The sequence below is a fragment of the Carcharhinus amblyrhynchos genome, chromosome 4, assembly GCF_965287045.1.
Source record: "Carcharhinus amblyrhynchos chromosome 4, sCarAmb.v2.hapA, whole genome shotgun sequence".
In the NCBI taxonomy this organism is placed as follows: Eukaryota; Metazoa; Chordata; class Chondrichthyes; order Carcharhiniformes; family Carcharhinidae; genus Carcharhinus; species Carcharhinus amblyrhynchos.
Window position 1 is genome coordinate 17,268,274 of NC_137327.1, and position 19,654 is coordinate 17,287,927.

General features: G+C 43.0%; 1 protein-coding gene across 1 annotated transcript in view; it reads right to left on the bottom strand.

Annotated features, from left to right (window-relative positions):
- The window catches only part of cdh13 (cadherin 13, H-cadherin (heart)), a 971,374-nt gene that overhangs the window by 150,583 nt on the left and 801,137 nt on the right, over nt 1-19,654 (bottom strand). The window contains exon 8 of the mRNA XM_080186753.1: nt 2,535-2,675. Coding sequence (XP_080042879.1) covers nt 2,535-2,675 — 141 coding nt within the window. The remainder of the gene's footprint in view (nt 1-2,534; nt 2,676-19,654) is intronic.

Below are 19,654 nucleotides of genomic sequence, written 5' to 3' on the forward strand. Positions count from 1 at the left end.
CTAGCATCGGGACATCACCACCATTCAGCTCACATAAGAACATAAGAAATAGGAGCAGGAGTAGGCCATCTAGCCCTTCGAGCCTGCCCCGCCATTCAATAAGATCATGGCTGATCTGTCGCTGCGAGGAGGAGATTCACCTTTGGCAACTGCCAATGGCCTGGTGAAATGACCCTTACAGGGTCTTTGGATATTTAAATTGGTTACCCGCCTCCTTGTGACAGACAGCCTGCCTCTTCCCATTGCCGGTATTGGTAAATTTCTCAAATGGTGGGACACGGTTAGAGAGCCAATCCAACACAGTTCCCCCTGATTTTACCGGATCTCTCCATCTCGCTTCTTGCCTCCTGGGAGCTGATTTAATTCTGACCATGGAATTCAGGCATCAGCCATGAGATATTTACGTGAGCATTTGGAAGGTTTGTCCAGTACGGCAACTGGCCTGTTAACACACAGGCCAGTCCACCTCTGGCTTGTGTGGTAATATCTGCCCTCTGCAGTATATCAAAGAGAGTGTGACCAACTCCAGAGATGCAGCAAATAGATCTTCACAGCAAATGCCTATGTTCATAGACTTCATCAATTTCTGGGTGCACCCTTTAACTTTCAGTTTAAGAAGACCACACATAATGAGGATTAAATAAATTTGATTTAAATTGTATTGCAATATGCCTCAAAGTTTTGTCTGGTAATTGCACAGAATATGGTAGCTGTGCACAAACGTTCTCGGATGCATGGGTGTGTGGAGGATGATAAAAGACTGTGGACGTGGTAACAATCATTTATGTGTATGTTATTGTAGCTTTATGCTGAAAACATGCTGCATCTTCAAAGAGTTAAACCCCTTTTGGAATGGTGTGCATAACATTTCGAGTGCTGTGCACTTTGGAAAGCCCAGACAATGTTGATGATGCTTGAAACAAAATGACACCAAAGATCAGCAAGAGACAACTGTGTAATGTAAGTTTACAGACTTGGCAGTAATCTCAGCCATTTTTGCAAAGGCTGATTAGCATTCAATTTCTAGGTCAGTGATACTAACCAAGCTATCTGAGCCCTGGAATTGCTTCTAAGTGTAGTTATGAGGATGTATTTAATTTTGTTACAAACTGGGTTTTGACAAGTGCATAGGGGCTACTGCCATTCATTTGTAATTTAAAATGGGATAGATGCAGATCTGTTGTATGCCTTTGTTTTGAAGACTTATTTTTGAAAAATATATGTGCATATACATTTGGATATTTGAGCATTTAATAAGTACAATGTGTTGCATACAACATGTGCTCAGAGAGTGAACACCACAAGGACCCTGGTGGCCATCCAATCCGAGGCTTTTACCCTGTTTTAATCCATTACTTCCTCGTCAATACTTGGAGGTGATAGCACAGAAGCATGCCATTCAGCCCAACCATCCAATGTCCATGTTTATAATTCATAAAAGACTTCTGCCTTCCTTCCTCTAACCCTATCAGCACCTCAGGCTTTACTATTGTTCTTTACATTTCCTAACTTTTGAAAAATTAATGTTGACCTTCAGTTGCTGATTTAAGCATTTTTCTTTTTTTTAAGTGGCTCAAGAAAATATATCTAAGGCATTACACTCACAAAATGGCCTCATATATGTGTAAAGAAAGGAAACTCAGCTGTCAATGTTGCACTTTAGAGGATGAAGCATGAAATCTGTGTTTTGCCATTCATTCACCTGCTCCTGAAGCCATTGATTAGTTCCCAATGTGTATGTTTTGGCAGACAGACGCTAATTGCTAGAAAATTTATAATCATTTGCACTTAATTATGATCAGTTGAGAATGTTGAGTATTTATAATTGCGTGCACTAACATAAGATATCGCTAAGTAACTAAATTTATTGCTTCAACATTTAGCTCCTGTAACAATGACTGCAATATTTATACATGGAACAGAAGTATACACAGTATTAGAGACATGATACGGTCAAAGTTCAGCCATGATCTGTGGCAGAGTAGGTACCATGGGCTTATGGTCTACTCCCACTTTTGTGTCTCATATACTTAGGCTACAATATGCACTTGTGGTGCAACGGCAGCGCATTTGACCCCAGGTCAGAAGGTTGTGTGTTCAAATCATGTCAGGATGGTGGAATTTTGAGGGTGGCAGTGGTGGCACAGTGGCTGCCTCTCAACGCCAGGGACCCAGGTTTAATTCCGGCCTCGGGTCACTGTCTGTATGGAGTTTGCACATTCTACCTGTGTCTGCGTGGGTTTCCTCCAGGTGTATCGGTTTCATCCCACAGTCCAAAAATGTGCAGGTTAGGTTAATTGGCCATGCTAAATTGACACCAGTGTCAAGGAGATTACCGGGGTAAAAATGTGGGATTACAGGAACAGGGCCTGGGTGGGATTGTAGTCAGTGCAGACGTTATGGGCCAAATGGCCTCCTTCTACACTGTGGGGATTCTATGATACGTATGGAAAGTCAAATTCTATTTCTAACTGATTTACCCGATGATAAATGTTCACTGTCAAAATGATGGAATAGTTACTACATCTGCTTACCATAGATTTAGTGAATACTGGTGCGTGGTCATTCTTGTCATCAATGATGATGGTTGCTGTTGCTGTGCCTGTCAATCCCACGTCACTGCCTGCCATGTCTTTAGCTTGGACAATCAACTCATACTTGACTACTTCCAGCGTCTAACAGAAAGGGAAAAACATCAACGTTAGAATATTTTGTACTTGTGTCACAGCCGGATAGTACAAATGCATTACTATCTGTTAGAAGAAAAATACTATATCAGGGTACGCAAACAAGGATATATCAATTTGAAAGGTAAGTTGGAGGAAATTTTCTTGTCCAACCTGCCCAGTTTTCACTTAAACACGAGACAATGACAGAAGATAAACAGCCTATTTTATCAAAACGCCTTTCTAATTTCCAACCAAACCTCAATGTTGTGAGTCATAACACCTGTTAGAAATAGGCAAGTCTCATGATATATGGGTTAGTTGTCAAATGACGGCATTACAATCCCAAATGCCAATTTGTCAGTTATGTACTGCCAAATTCTCCATACAAAACATATATATGGGCCAGATTTTCCAGTCCCGTGACGTGTTTTCCAGCAATTGAGTCATCTGGCCACTTGCTGCTGTGGGATCTTGCGCTCCCGCCAATGTCTGTGTTGCTTCTTGTGGCCTGCCCATCCTGCCGCCAGGGAATCAATCATGAGAGAGGTCGCCCTCGATGGGGTCAGAAGATCCGGCTGGTGGGAAGGGCTTGAAAATTCCGCTCTTGAGTGCGAGAAGTTGAGAGCTGGGTAATTGGGTTTTACATTAAAGGGATGCTTAGCTGCAGTCAGGAGAAGCCTCAAGCAGAGATTTGGCACTCATTGGACAGAATCCTCTGATGATGCATTTTTCTCAGGATTTGGGACCATTTCCCATTGCCTCTGCGTCTGCCATCCAATTCCTGAGGTTCTAGACCCAACCAGTGGGCCTGCAGTTGTGGATACTCAGCCTCACTGACATTTTAGGTGCCCACTCCTCTTCCTCCTGCAGCCTAGGTTAGCAATGGCCTTGCTGAGGCTGCCAATCTACCAGCCCTGTGATTGGTCACCATCAGTAAAATACTGTCCCAGGACCCCCTGCCCGCCTGCACAGGGTTAATTCTCACCTTTCACCCCTGGTGGTAGGGCTTGGAAAAATTAATCACAATTAGCTGTCAAGTAATTTGAGACCTCATCTATTCATACCCTTTCTTTATAAAGCAATTTATTTGATGGGACAGGGAGCTGAAGGGAAGAGCTCCCATTACTGGATTACCATCTCCTAGGCCTTTGTCAAACTCTCACATGATGGTAAATTTGCCAGTCCTGCCCACCATGGAAAATGGCAGGGGCCAGATGGAAAACTTGGCAGACCATTTACAGATCCATGGACCTCAGATAGGAATTACGATCTTGGAGTGCGCATGACTGAAATTCCAGGCCAAGCACTAATGGACAGGTGCAAGCCCCATTTGGGGTGAAGGCTGAGATTGTGATCTGATTCCCTATAAATTTTTAAGTGTTTGCCATAGTAAGTGGTATCTAATATTGTTGAATCAGCAAGGTGAGCTTTCCCTGACCTAGGAATCTTGGGGTAGACTTTATGGCCCCTTTAGCAGAGGGATACTCGAGATATGCTCTTAGTTCACTGCTGGCAATCAGATCTTAGGGCCTTGCTTTGGTTTATGTATGGTTTAAGACAGGGGCCTGGACAGACAGAAAGTGGCATCAATGGTAATATTTTCCATGCCAAGATTTTCTGATCCAATACACCTAGAATAGCTCAGAAAAATGTTATGGGAAACAAGGAGAAATTAGATGTAGCTCTTGGGGCTAAAGGGATCAAGGGATATGGGGGGAAGGGGGATCAGGATATTGAATTTGATGATCAGCCACGGTCAAAATGAATAGCAGAGCAGATTTGAAGGGCCGAATGGTCTACTCATACTTCTAGTTTCTATGAAATTGGGACAACGCATTTGTTCAGAGTTCAAGAAAATAAAAATTAAACTGGTATCAATATCCTGACGCCAATGCATTCTCTACATCTTGGAACTAATCTCATAAAATTAATACCTGTCAATTTTTAAAGTTCTTTTTTAAATGGATTTTTGTGATGTTGCTCTATTGCTGGAGTTTAAAGCTAAATTAAAACAAATTAAGAATTTTGGAATGGGAGCAACTTCAGTGTGCTCAGTTGGTATTTTACAAATCGTAGGTGTGCTATGTTTCATTTTATTTGCTGGTCCTGCATGGTGGCACGCTGCTGCCTCACAGTGCCAGGGACCCTGGTTCAATTCCTGACTTGGGTCACTATCTGTGTGGAGTTTGCATATTTTTCCCATCTCCAGGTGCTCCGGTTTCCTCCCACAGTCTACAACACGTGTTGGTTGCCTGCATTGGCCATGCTAAATTCACCCTCAGTGTACCCAAACAGGTGCTGGAGTGTGACAACTAGGGGATTTTCACAGTAACTTCATTGTAGTATAAGCCTCATTAGTTATGACACTAATAAATAATAATAAATCCTGTCGGTAACACAATTTTAAAACCTGCCTCTTGCTTCTTAGCTGTGTGAATTGCGTATAAGTGATTTGACGGACTTACTTCTGTTTTCCCTAAAACTGACAAAGGCCCGTTTCAAGACAGCGCTGCAGCTTTAAGGAGCGGAGCTTCACGCCAGGATTATGCATTTCATACATGGCGCCTGCGACATACATGCGCTTGTCTTTCAATTCCAGCAGCACCATCTGCAACCCCATCATTCTTCCTAAAACGGTTACTGATGCAGTTAATTGTGCTATAACTGCCACCTTCCCCTCGTGTGTCAAAGATAAATCATGGGGCAGGATCATCAATTGTAATTTTCTGTCATTGTATGCAGTAGCTATGAAATTAGCCGGATTGTGACAGTCAATCCTGCAAAGAAATTGAAGAAGAGTCTTTTCATCTCAGCGGACTGGAATGATGGATTGATAAGAATATTTCCTTCACAATCCAGAGAGCACAGATCTGAATCTCAGAGCTATTTGGCACGCAAACCCCACCTTGCCACAGCTCTATCTCTTTTAAGACAAATCCTCTCATACTGTGTCCTGGGAGAGTGCAGATAGATGGCATTGCCTATCTCTAAGTCGGCCTCCTGTGGAATTGTAGCTGATGGGGTTTGGTGGCGTGGATGAGAAGTCTGCATCTGGATCGTCATGTAACTGAGACTGAAGAGCAATTTACTGAAACCATCTATTCGGTCGACTGTCACGGCAAGGAGCTAACTATTCGACTTCTGATTGAAGCAGACTCGAGCCGCGCGTTTCTTCCTTGCTATTTGTTAATAATTTATGAAAGCTTCGAATACACAAATAATCACCTTTTATTTACCTAACACATGCAATTAGCTCTGCACTGTTTCTTCTAGTAATTAACCTGCAGGGCTTTGATTTTGTTAAGATGCATATTACTTCAATCAGGAATCCCCTTTGTTCAGTTTCCCACATTAGAGAAATTGAAGCAATGCTGAGATCACTTGTTCCGTCATTAGTTATCATTACAAATGCTGCCAAGATGCTTTTAAATGAAGTTTTGAGTGGAAAGCTACAATCATGTTGTTTATATCAAGCCACTAATTCATTAAAAATGTGTAGGATTTATTGCTTTTCTCCATGTGTGGACCATTTCAAAGTCTTCATTATTTGACTGCCTTTTATAATGCCTTTCCAATGTTTAAGTTCTGAAAATCCGCCCCCCCCCTCCCCTTAAGCAACTACCTAAATCTTGGACCAAGTGTTTGGCTATCTGTCTTAATATCTTATGTGGTTCAGTATCTATTTTATAAAGGCCCTGCCTTGGGATATTTTACTGTGGCAAGGGTATAAATGCAAGCTGTTTGTGTGAGTAAGATGACCTTTCATATCATCTGGTTGCTGCATTTCTACTTTTTTTTTAGGTCATCCGCGGTTTCTTGCTCCATCTCTTCCTTTGAACGGAGACTGCTTATCATTCGGCTTTCAGTTGTGACGAAGAGCATTCGTTCAAATGCCAAGTTGTAATTTCCCTTGCTGGGTGCTGTGGTCCTAGCTGCATTTTTTTGGTTCAGGTGCCATAATATCAGCATTCCATTAAAACTGATATCCAGCTTAGTCCACAAAGGGGCTCATTCTAATGTTCAGTTCCAATTCCCGAACTACCTTACTTGCATAAAACCTTGCAATAATCTGCCATCATCCTGATCAATTAATGTTAAATGTCACAGTCAACACAACGTGACAACTGTCCTCAGCCTTAACTCTGCAGAACTCTGTCCTCATTAATACCTGTTCCGCTGCTGAGTTATATATCCATCTTTAATTAGTTGACTGTATAACTAAAGAAATCTAATAAACCGAATGCCCTTATAGCACCAGTTTAATTAAGAGTTGGTCACATGGTTCAAGGAGATTTATTGCCGTGCATTGTTTTGCTTTTGATCTGGATGTTACCTGTTGTTAACACAACATTGATTTACAGGCCATTCATTTATCCAGACCATATTGAGATTGTTTCAATAGGCATTGTGATTTCCATGTGGAAAAGCAATTTTATGACTACGGGATGAAGGTGGATTAGTAACCTCAGTAAAGTAATGCTGCACAAAATCACAGGTGGGCACTTAAAACGGATGATACTCAATGTGAAGATTGCCTTTCAAGATGCCTGCACAACCTCTCTTTCTCAACTCTTACATTTGCTGTGTCATAGAAATGTGAGCCAGCCTTTAACACATCTGGCCTTGGCTGGTCTTCACTGCCTCTTTGTCTCCCTAGAACTGACTCTGGAGCAGTGGTTAGCACTGCTGCCTCACAGCGCCAGGGACCTGGCTTGGGTCACTGCCTTTGTGAACTTTGCATGTTCTCTCTGCGTCTGCATGTGTTTGCTCCGGTCAACTCCCATAGTCCAAAGATGTGCATGTCAGGTGAATTGGTCATGCTAAATTCTCCCTCGGTGTACCCGAACAGGCGTCAAAGTGTGCGACTAGGGGATTTTCACAGTAAATTCATTGCAGTGTTAATGTCATCCTACTTGTAACTAATAAATAAACTTAAAACTTAGATACATCCATTACAGCATTGTGGTGCAGTGATTAGCATTGCTACCTCACAGCACCAAGTACCCTGGTTTGATTCCTGGCTTGAGTCACTGTCTATGCGGAGTTTGCATGTTCTTGCCATGTCTGCGTGGGTTTCCTCCAGGTGCTCCAGCTTCCTCCCACAGTCCGAAAAACATGCTGGTTAGGTGCACTGGCCATGCTAAATTCTCCCTCAGTGTACCCGAACAGGTGCCAGAGTGTGGCGACTAGGAGATTTTCACAGTAACTTCTTTGCAGTGTTAATGTAAGCCAACTTGCGACACAAATAAATAAACTTTAACTCAGAGTTTTAAAGGAGTGAGTGAAAGATGAGCAGATTGGGTGTTACCGTAGCACGACTTAGCAGGAGCAGGTAGCGGGAACACAGCTGGAGAAGGAACATACAGTCCAGGGGATCACCTTGTGTCCTGTCTTGGATGACTAGCGTGAGGCTGTCACAGGTAGATGATTTCAGAGAAATCGTCATTCATTCAGTCACTGGGAGCATGTCAAACTGTGTTTTGCATGACCTTATCTTTCTGGATTGTGGATAATGAGAGGATTAGCATAGTCCCTTCAGATATTTTCAGAATGTTCCCTGGTCCCTTTGCTCACTTTATTATGTTTTTTTCTTCAACGCAAACATGCCAATCATATAACAAAGAGTGGTAAAACAATAATATGATTTCCATATTCAAAGAAAGACAATGAGCAAAATTGTCCATTCTCCCAGCCGTATGTTTTCCACCAGCGGGAGATAGCACATTGTTTACTAGCAGCGGGAAACCTGCGGGGCAGGGCTGCGTCACTGGGGTGACCGGAGAATTCCAGTCTATATACATACATAGCTCACTGCTGGATTGAATATACACATTTTCCTTGTTGTGCTGCTGTATCCTGAGCACAGTGTCATACGGCTACTATACCCTATTTCCTGTCTTGATGGTAATGATTGTCAGCAGTTTCACATACAAGGTTTTCAGCCTTAAAGGTGCATGTACACCACATCTCAGCACCCCTCAAGGAAGCCAAGTACAGTGGAATGTCCAGAGAAAAGGGCACTCTTACTGCATTTAAGGACGGCAGGTGAATGGGACTTATTGAGAGTTAAGACACAGCAACACAGTTTTGGATTAACTTTACCAAGGGTAGCAGCCAGGAGTGTGTTGGAATAGTCAAGTCTAGAGGTAAAAGCAGAATGAGGATTTCATCAGCAGATGAGGAGAGACGGGTCAAAAGTTGGGCAATGTTAGGCTCTTCATAATGACACAAAGCTGCAGTGAAATAGCTAAGAACTACATTTAACTATCACTGCTCTTAGAACCACAGAACCAAAGAATCCCTACAGTTGAGAAAGAGGACATTCAGTCCATCGAATCTGCACAGACTCTCCAAAACAGCATCCGCCCAGGCCCTCCCCTCCACCTTATCCCTGTAACCCCGTGCATTTACCATAGCAAGCCCACCTAACCTACACATCTTGGGACACTAAGGAACAATTTAGCACGGCCAATCCACCTACCCTGTACATGTTTGGACTGTGGAAGGAAACAAGAGCAACCAGAGGAAACCCACGCAGACATGGAGAGAATGTGCAAACTCCACTAAGTGCTTGGAATTGAACCCAGGTCTCAGGTGCCATGAGGCAGCAGTGCTAATGATGCTTGCAGAGAGATACATCTCAGAACCATAGGTGCAGCAGCAGAGGTGGAAAAGAAAGGAACATAGATGAAGGATCAAGGTAGATCCTTTCAAAGGGCGAGGTCTGAAGAAAGCAGGCAAGAGTGTGATGAGGTGAAGGGGCATGGAGAGACGTTTCAGATGATGAAGACAATGGTTGAATGATGGAACAGAGATAAGAGGGTTATAAAAAATAACTGGCATCCATAAAGCTAATTGGGATGTTGAAAGACATTACAGAGGTAAGGTGGAGTGGGCCAAACGTAACCAGTCCATTTCACTCTAAAAGGAATGCATGTCGCATTGTGAAAAATTGCTTTACAAGTCCATTTTCATTTATCTACAATCAAACGATGCAGTGACACAAATCATATCGGGGTACATCACTGCATTAATTATTTCTGACATCACTATGCTAATGCACAATGCTTTAAAAACACAATAACATTTCCATGAGGAAAATATTCATTTCAACTCAAAGATCACAATTGGGTTCCAAAAATAACAATTCTGACTGTAAAAGCTTATAATTGTATTCTAGTCAATTTTCTTGTTCCCTTTACCCTTAAACAATTTTAAGGAGATTAATCATTGCTGTTTTGTAAAAGCTGGTATCAGAGCTGTGAAAGTGCTGGACTCATGAATTAGTTCATTGAGCATTTCATATCATGTGATTCCATATTCTAAAGGCATATTAGCTCTCTGGATAGCAAGTATCCCTAGGTACTCAAATGCAATAGCTGCAGAGCATTGAGTGTGGCTCATGCTACAGTCTTTGTAAGTAAATTTCTGATTTGTGAATCTCAGTTGGGTTAAAAGCAAAACTTTGGAATAAACTGCTCATGTCCCACTCCGTTTTACTGACTACAGCTCAGCCTTCAACACTATTATTCCAACAAAACTCATCTCCAAACTCCATGTCCTGGGGCTCGGCTCCTCCCTCTGCAACTTAATCCCAGGCATCCTAACCTACACTCCGCAAACGATAGGTAATGACACCTTCTCCACGATTATCAATACCAGTGCCCCACCAGGCTATGTCCTCAGCCTCTTACTCCTTATACACTTATGACTGTGTGGAAAAATTTCCTTCCAACTCGACTTTCCAGTTTGCTGATGACACCATCATTGTGGGTCGGATCTCAAACAATGATGAGACAGAGTACGGAAGGAGATAGAGGCCGCAATTCTCCTATCCAGCTGCACCAATTTTTTTTAGTGCAGTGGGCCGGGAGAATCGCTCGTCAGCCGATTCCCACAGGCATTCACATCGCACTTGCGTCTCCCAGGGCTGGATTTCTGGTGGTGTCTGTGGCACACCTGAAATTGGCTGGGAGGCAAGGATCAGCATTTCAATGGTATTTTAGCATACTATTCAAATACTATTAGCAGGCCTGGGATGAAACTCTCCGGTTGCATCTTCCACCCTGCCAAAGTGTATCGGGTTGGGTAGTTGGGGGTGGGGTGGCATCCTGACTGTGCCAGCCAGTGCCCCGGCACTGCCCAAGTGGCAAAGTGCCAATGCACAGGGGGCACCTTGGCACTGCCCATCAGGCATCCAAGGGGATGGGTCTATTGGGGCGGGGCCAATCAGTGGGGATGAGGAGTGCTGCTGCTGCTACTCTGCCAAGGGATCTGTTGGGAGGAGGGAAGCCAGAAATGGGGTGAGCGGGGAGTGGCGGGGGGGGGGGGGGGGGGGGGTGGTGTGGGGGGGTCGGTGTCGGCCTGCTGACAGGGTCGGGACGTGGTCGGTATCGGGGCGGGGGGGGCGGGGGCATGCACTGGAGTAAATCGGAGCGAGCCAAGACTGGGGTGGGGCGGGATACAGAGCTAGACCCGGGAATAGTCAAGGGACCAGTGATCAGGTCTTGGGGGAATGGAGGGCTGGTGTTGTGTGGTTCGTGGAGCTGGCCAGCAAAGACAGAGGCTGCCTGTGTGGGACAATTGCGCATGCACCTATCTCAGCTCTGACAGATCAGCGCATGTGCAGTAGTCCGCTCAGTGCGCTGATTTCAGCTTCTCCAGTAGGAATACAACTTGCCCCTGAAACTTGATGATATTCACACTGGTGACTTCTGCAATGCACAGGGTGTGGGAGATTCTTCTTTGAATTCCCACTGAAAAAAACAGTGAATTACTCCAGTTTTCACACCAATTTGCCACGTAGAATTTTTTTTGAGGAGGATTCTGCCCAGAGAACCTGATGAAAGGTGCAATGACAATAATCTCTCCCTCAATGTCAGTAAAACACTATCTCTAACTGCAATACTATTCTGCACCCCTATCGTTCCCTTCTCCCCGATGTGCTCTATGAACGGTATGTTTTGTCTGCAACAGCGTACAAGAAACAACACTTCTCACTGTATCCCAGCATAGGTGACAATAATAAATCAATTCAATTTATTTAAAGTTACCACAAAATAATAAATGTAAAGAAATGTAGGGTGGGAGTGGGATTTTTAAATTCCAGCTGAACTTTCGTCACCTGGAAATGGATAGCTTGTAGAGGGAAGTCTGATCGAGACCTCGTGCATCTATTTTTGTGGCTGAATCAATTTTCTTCTGGTGGCCACTTTAAACGAATGGCCAGGATGCCTGGCTGCAACAGGTGGGAAGCTGCTTATATGTGCATGTTAGTGTCCCATGTCTTTTGTGGCACGCGGATTGAACATTTCAAACTGGTGTGTGTTCTCCCCAAGCCTGAAGAAACTTTACTCGCAGTTAAAGGACAAAGAAAATTACAGCACAGGAACAGGCCCTTCGGCCCTCCAAACTTGCGCCGACCATGCTGCCCGACTGAACTAAAACCCCTAACCTTCTGGGGACCATATCCCTTTATTCCCATCCTATTCATGTATTTGTCTAGATACCCCTTAAAAGTCACTATCATTTCTACTTCCACTGCCTCCCCCAGCAGTGAGTTCCAGGCACCCTCTGTGCCAAAAAAAAATTGCCTCGTACATCTCCTTTAAACCTTGCCCCTCGCACCTTAAATCTATGGCCCCTGGTAATTGACTCTTCCACCCTGGGAAAAAATAGCTTCTGACTATCCATTCTGTCCATGCCCCTTATCATCTTGTAGGCTTCTATCAGGTGCCCCCTCAGCCTCTGTCATTCCAGTGAGAACAAGCCAAGTTTCTCCCTAAAAGGACTGCTGGACATCATTATGGAAAAGTTATTTTATTTATCGAAGGAAAACAGCTTGTATGGGGACAGGACCAGAGGGAGAGTTTCTCCAGGATTAACTGGAATTCTTTTTTTAGCCTAAAGCAGGCTCGTTTTCATCTGTCCCTGCAATCACCTCTCCCCGCTCCATCAATGGACTTTACCTGCTGATGGGCAGCTTGGCACAGCTGACTAATTTTCTGTCACAAGCAAATGACAAAGATGCTGTCGCCAAATTGGAAAATGTCAACAAAACTTAAAGCTAAGGACTCGTGTTTGGCCTCTCAGCTACCATATTTTAAATATGCATCATGATATGATTTAAAGGCAGAACAGGCTGGAAAATTAGTTTATGTTTTTTCTAATTTTATTTCATTTTGCCAGTCTTTCTCATTATCTTTAACTAACGTCATTCCTGTGGGCCAACACTGTAGTTAAATTATACTTGTTATTTTGGAATTTGCGAATCTATTCACCATGTGAAAAAAGATCGGACAAGGGAATATCGCTACAGTTTTAATATGCAGTGAGCTCATTCTATTGCATTAGATTAGTTTCACGTGATTCTTTTCACAATAAACAGTTTAAGGAATTATTTGCTTAACTGAAGGTTCAGAGTCAAATCTAAATCTGGAGCAATAAACAAAGATAGTACACAGGAACAATAAAAAAAACTATGCTACAATTAACTACCTGCATAGAATAAATACGCAGGAGTTAATTATTTTTGTCACATGGAACATTTGTCTTGGAAATGTCTTGTGCATTAACTTATTCTTAAGGAAAGAATAAATTGGAAGTTAGGAATAAGTGCAGTTTTTTTTTGATTTGGTGTGAAATAAATTGAGCAATTTTGGATTTACTCATGAATATGCAACTTGCTCCACTGGTGATCATAACCCCCTCGGTGTCCATGATTGTGAGGTCTGTCTACATAATAGCAGTTTTAAGGAACCACCTTCAACAAGTATTCAGTATCCCTGCAGACAAGTTTATTTTCCAATATCTTTTATTTAGTAGCAAAGAATGTGTTTGATTTGTTTTTCTCCACAAATTTCTAGCTAGGGGACAGGTACTAAATTCCTGCTGCTTTCAATACAGATCCCATGTAATCTAATAGTGAGATTGTTTCCGTAATGCAAGATTTCTACTTTTGTTTGGTGGAGGGGAATCACTGGCAACCTCCTGTTGTGTGTGCATTCATCTTTATCTGTGCATGCTTGTATTAATGGATAAGTTGATTCAGACAATACATTTGAGCCCTATTTAGGCACTGCCACAATTCACGCCAGCCATAGCCAAGTTGCTTTTAAGTCTTGCCTTTGACTCAGAAGCGTGTGGATTCAAGAGCCGCTCCAGGGGCACAAAATTCCAGACTGGCAATGCATTGCTGAGGGAGTACTGCATTTTTAGGGGTGCCCAATTTGGGATGAGGATCATAGAAATCCTACAGTGCAGAAACAGGCCATCTGGGCCCATCAAGTCCGCACCGACCACAATCCCATCCAGGCTCTACTCCCATATCCCTCCACATTTACCTGCTAACCCCTCTAACCCACGCATCTCAGGACCCTAAGGGGCTTTTTTTTTAAGCATGGCCAATCAACCTAACCTGCACATCTTTGAACTGTGAGGAGTTAAAGTCAAAGCCCTGGTCTGCTCCATCATGTGGTTGTAAAAGGTCCATCAGCACTCTATCAAAGAAGGGCAGGGGAGATAGAGCTACTATCTGACTGAATACTTATCCCTACAACAACATGGCAAAAACAGGGGTGGCACAGTGGTTAGCACTGCTGCCTCACAGTACTTGGGACCCGGGTTCGATTTCCAGCTTGGGTCACTGTCTGTGTGGAGTCTGTACGTTCTCGCCGTGTCTGCAGGGGTTTCCTCCGGGTGCTCCGGTTTCCTCCCACAGTCTGAAAGACATATTGGTTAAGTGCATTGACCGTACAGGCGCCAGAATGTGGCGACTGGAGGAATTTCACAGTAACTTCATTGCAGTGTTAATGTAAGCCTTACTTGTGACAAATAAATAAACTTTAACTTTAAAAACAGATTATCTGATCATTATTATATTGTGGCTAGTGGGAGCGTGCTGTGCACGAGCTAACAGTCATGTTTTCTACACTATAACAGCGACTACACTTCAAAATCTGTAAAGCACTTTGAGGCATCCTGTAGTCATGAAAGATGCTACAACAGATATGGGCAGGATTTTCCAGTAGTTCTTGTTAGCGTAATCTTCCAGACCCACCAATGGTGACTCCCCCACCATGGGTGCCCTGGCAGTGGAGGGTGTAAACAACTGGAAACCCTGTTGAGAGTGGTAGGACCTTCCAACGGTGGGCTGCCTCTGCCAGCAGAGCACGCCGCAGGCGCGTGTGGAAATTCTTGACCTATACATTTCCACCTCATTGCTCTCCCTTTTTCATACAGCTTGGTACAGCTCCTGCTCTGCCCAAGACTGCGAGAAACTATAAAAGGTCGAGTGTGTAGCCCAATCCATCACACAAACCAGTTTCCCATCTATTGACTCTGTCCACACTTCCCGCTGCCTCGGCAAAGCAGCCAGCATAATTAAGAACCCAACACACACCAGACATTCTTTTCCACCTTCTTCTGTCGGGAAAAAGATACAAAAGTCTGAGGTCACATACCAACTGACTCAAGAACAGCTTCTTCTCTGCTGCCATTAGACTTCTGAATGGACTTACCTTGCATTAAGTTGATTGTTCTCTATACCCTAGCTATGACTGTAACACTACATTCTGCACCTCTCATTTCCTTCTCTATGAAGGTATGTTTTATCTGTATAGAATGCAAGAAACAATACTTTTCACTGTATACTATTACATGTGACAATAATAAATCAGATCAAATCAAATCAAAATAAGATTCTCTGGCATTTTCTTGTTGCTTATATATTGCAGATTTAGCCGCAGTGCTGCTGGTTTAAGGAACCAAATGTTCTTTTTGTTGCTTGTGATTGAATTTCACTGTGCGATTGTGAATATTTTTCTAAAGTCTCATTGTAAATCGATCAGCTTGAGAAAGTCTTATGAAACTGGACAAGGAGTGGACAAATAGGAGTTGCTCAAACCAAATCTATGGCACTGATCCTTAAGGAGGTTCACACATTGGTCTGTATTATTGGCTTCCATGTGTAGCCTTGAGCTTTAGACTTCTCAAGCACTGAGTTTTAGGGCTAAGGAAATTGGCATTTCAAACATCCACTCCCCAACATGAAAAATCTCTTTAATTGCTGACAAAACAGACATGCTGCCAAAGCTTTTCATCTCAGACTCAGCAGGCCAGACATATGAAAGCCAAATTTCAAGGGGAGCAACAATTTATAAGCATGAAAAAAGGGTACAGACAAGTTGCCAAGTTAACTCGGAATGGTCAAGAAGTTGCCATGGATAATGCACCATTGGCCCCCAGTGTTTTGTTTAATTCAGAAGGGGTGCAATACCTGGATATGTTCCTTTGCCTGCTGAGGACATGTCCCTGCATATGAATATATGTAGCTTAAGCAAGCATAAGCGAGCTACATTGTAAGCCCGACTGATAATCTTAAACTGGCAATTTGTGTAATTCTTAGCATAATCAAGATTGTTCAGCAAGTGCTGTCCAATTGTAGAATCACATCCAATATTAGACATTATGTTCTGCATTTTACAGGCATGGGGTGCTTGATTACAGACAGTACTCCACCAATTGTGAAAGGTTGAAGGGGTGTGCTGCTTGATATAATCTTCTAGTCACTAAGACACATGGCCTACCCCCTTCCTGGCAACATATTGCCACTGAAATTCTTATATTACATTACTCATTTGTGTGGTAGGCAGAATTCTTTTTAGCTTGATGGCAGCTTCCTGTTAGGGGAAAATACCACTCATGTTGCTAGTGTAGAATTAGATGGTTAGCTTAATCTTTTGCTCAGATTGTTTGAGATACCACATTCCTCCAGAGTAATTTGAAGTAGACTTTGCAGTGTCAGGCCACTTTAGATATGGAGGAGATCTCATTGTGAGCCACAAACACTGTGTACTGAATTGAAAAGAGTGCAGGTATATCACCTGGAAGGAGTGTTTGGGACCTTGGACAGTGGGAAGGGAAGATGTATATCAGAACATATGAATTAGGAACAGAAGTAAGCCACTTAGCCTCTCAAGACTGCTCCTTTATTCAGGAAGATCATGACTTACCTGTGAAACTTCAACTCTATGATCCTCCCAAGCCCCAGTAATGTCTCACTCCTTTATCAAGAGTTCATTTAGCTCTGCCTTGAAAAATATTCAAAGATTCTGCTTCCACTGCCTTTTGATGAAGAGAATTTTAGAGACTCAGAGAAAAATTGATCTTAATCATTCTGGCTTAGATGAAATACCTCTTATTTTTAAAAGGTGATGCCTAGTTCTAGATTCTCAACAAGAGGAAGCATTCTCTCCACATCCACGCTGTCAATACCTCTTAGCACCTTAAAGGTTTTGATCAAGTCGCATGTAATGGATAATCGGTCAGGTATTGCCCCCCTGTGCTGGCAGTTAAGGTGCCACAAGAAGGAGAGGGGGAATTGAGAGTGCAGTGGGAATGGCCCCTTCAGAATTTTGAAAGGTGGGGCGGGGGATGACTTCTTTAATGGCGATGTCACACTGGAGTTGGTGAAAATGGCGGAGGATGATCAGTTGAATGCAGACTGTTGCATCTGTGTAAAGAACAGCATCTCATCTTACATCTGGCACTTTGCAGCTAGCTTTCAGGACTCAACACTGAGTTCAAGAATTTCAGATTATAACCTCTGACCCCATTTCTTTGGATGCCAGCCATTGATTACGATTCTGTTCTTGCCTTTTGCACATCCTCTACACCCATCATACATTTCTTTACTCATCTCATTACCATTGTCTTCTGCCTGTTGTCTGTCCTATCACAGACCTTCTTTCTTCATGTTTCTCTGCTGTCCTTGCCTCTGTATTTGCTTAAAACCTGCCCACATCTCTCACTTTATCCAATACCAACCTTATTCAGTCTCTCTCTCTTCAGATGCTGCCTGTTTGTTGAGTTTTCCCAGCATGTTTTTTTTCTATCAGATTCCACAGATTTAAGCTTCTATATCAGCACTGGAAAACTTCATTACATGAAATGTCTTCAGGGGAGGCGATGCCATAATGGTATTATCACCAGACTATTAATCCAGAAACTCAGCTAATGTTCTGGGGACCCGCCACAGCAGAATTTGAATTCAATAAAAAATATCTGGAATTAAAAATCCACTGATGACCATCAAACCATTGCCAATTGTCAGAAAAACCCATCTGGTTCACTAATGTTCCTCTAGGGAAGGAAACCTGCCGTCCTTACCTAGTCTGGCCTACATGTGACTCCAGAGCCACAGCAACGTGGTTGACTCTCAACTGTCCTCAGGAAATTAGGGATGGACATTAAATGCTAGCCAACAGTAACATCACGAATGAATAAAAAGAAGAAGCCAAGAGAAGGTGAATTCAGCATCATTCCCATGTGGTGAATTTGAAATGAAGCTTATTTTCTCAAGTTTGTGAATTACTGACGACAATAGTGAAGAACCAAACCCTGAAGCTCCTGCAAGTCCACAACAGACTTGTCACTGTCCTTAATGGCTTCTAAGACATTGTAAAGCATAGCGTGAATGTCATTTATCATTCAGACGTAGCACAATTAAATAGGGCATGCTCTCTGAGTCACTTATCATTTGGTTAAGAACTTGCACATTCTGCAACCTCTCATTTTGCTTAAGATGTCAGAACAAATCACTGAAGACTGTCAAGATTCTATTGTCATGGCTTCAGAAACTTCTGAGTGCGAGCTTTCCTCTTCACTTACACAGGAGTCTTGACAAGTGTTCATGCTGAGGTCAGGTTAGACCTACAACATCAGTGGTAGCACAGTCGTCCAACAGAAAATGTGCTGGAATACAATGAAAGAAATTGGTGTATTTTGCACTTGCTTTTGCAGCACAGAAAAGGCACACAGCACACCAATTTAGCTATGGCAAATCTGCACAGGCTGTGTTAAACAGGTTGTGGGGCAGGCGGTGGACTTCTGGTATTATCACTAGACTATTAATCTAGAAACTCAGCTAATTTTCTGGGGACCTGAGTTTGATTCATATCATGGCAACTGGTGGAATTTGAATTCAATAAAAAATACCTGGAATTAGGAATCTATTGATGACCATGAAACCATTGTCAATTGCCAGAAAAATCCATCTGTTTCACTAGTGTCCTTTAGGGAAGGAAATCTGCCATCATTACCTGGTCTGGCCTACATGTGACTCCAGAGTCACAGCAATGTGGTTGACTTTGAACTGCCCTTGGGCAATAAATGCTGGCCAGCCAGTGATGCTCACTGGGGGGTTACTATCCCAAGAAGGAAACTTAAATCAGGGACTTGACTTTTTAATTTGCTAAAAGCCCATTCAAAAGTCCTTCTTTAAAAATGGGTTTCCAGTAAGCCTTGTGGGCCTGCTGTCCTGAGGAATGAATCTTCAATGGCCCCAGTGGCAATGAACAACATACAAGTCAAGTTTCAAACCTCTTCAAAATATGTAGCAGTAACAAGAGTAGGGTTGCTCTTCCTCCCCCAATTTCTCATTGCCATCTTCACCCCCTGCCCAAACCCCCATTAACCAAATCTGAAAGAACTCCCAGAATGGACCCAAGTGCTGTTGTCACCTGCCTAAAATTAATTTCCTCATTGGGGCACATTGCCAAACAAATTCAACAGGCGCTGGCAGCTTGTGCCAAAGACATAGATGAGGCTCAATGCCCAATTTCAGGCTGGTCAAGAGACTCCTAATTTAGGCATGCTCACTGAGCACTCATCCTGGGCCTAAAGGTTTGGGCCAATCTGCTCTCTACCCTTCCCTTAATACACAAAGAAAAAGCAGACTCTAACTTGTTCTGCAAAACTTGTGTAAACTCATGTAATGTTGCATCCAACTGAGACTCTGAGATTGTTTTCCAAAGCACCAAAACCAAACAAACACTCCTCTTCAGAAATGCTTTTATCAAGTAATTGCAAGATGGAGTTCAACTATTTACCATAAAGGCTGAACATTTAAGGAATGAATTGTGTGTGTTTTCTTTATCCTTCTCTTGTGCCTCTGTTCCTCACCGTACCTCTACATCTCATCAAAG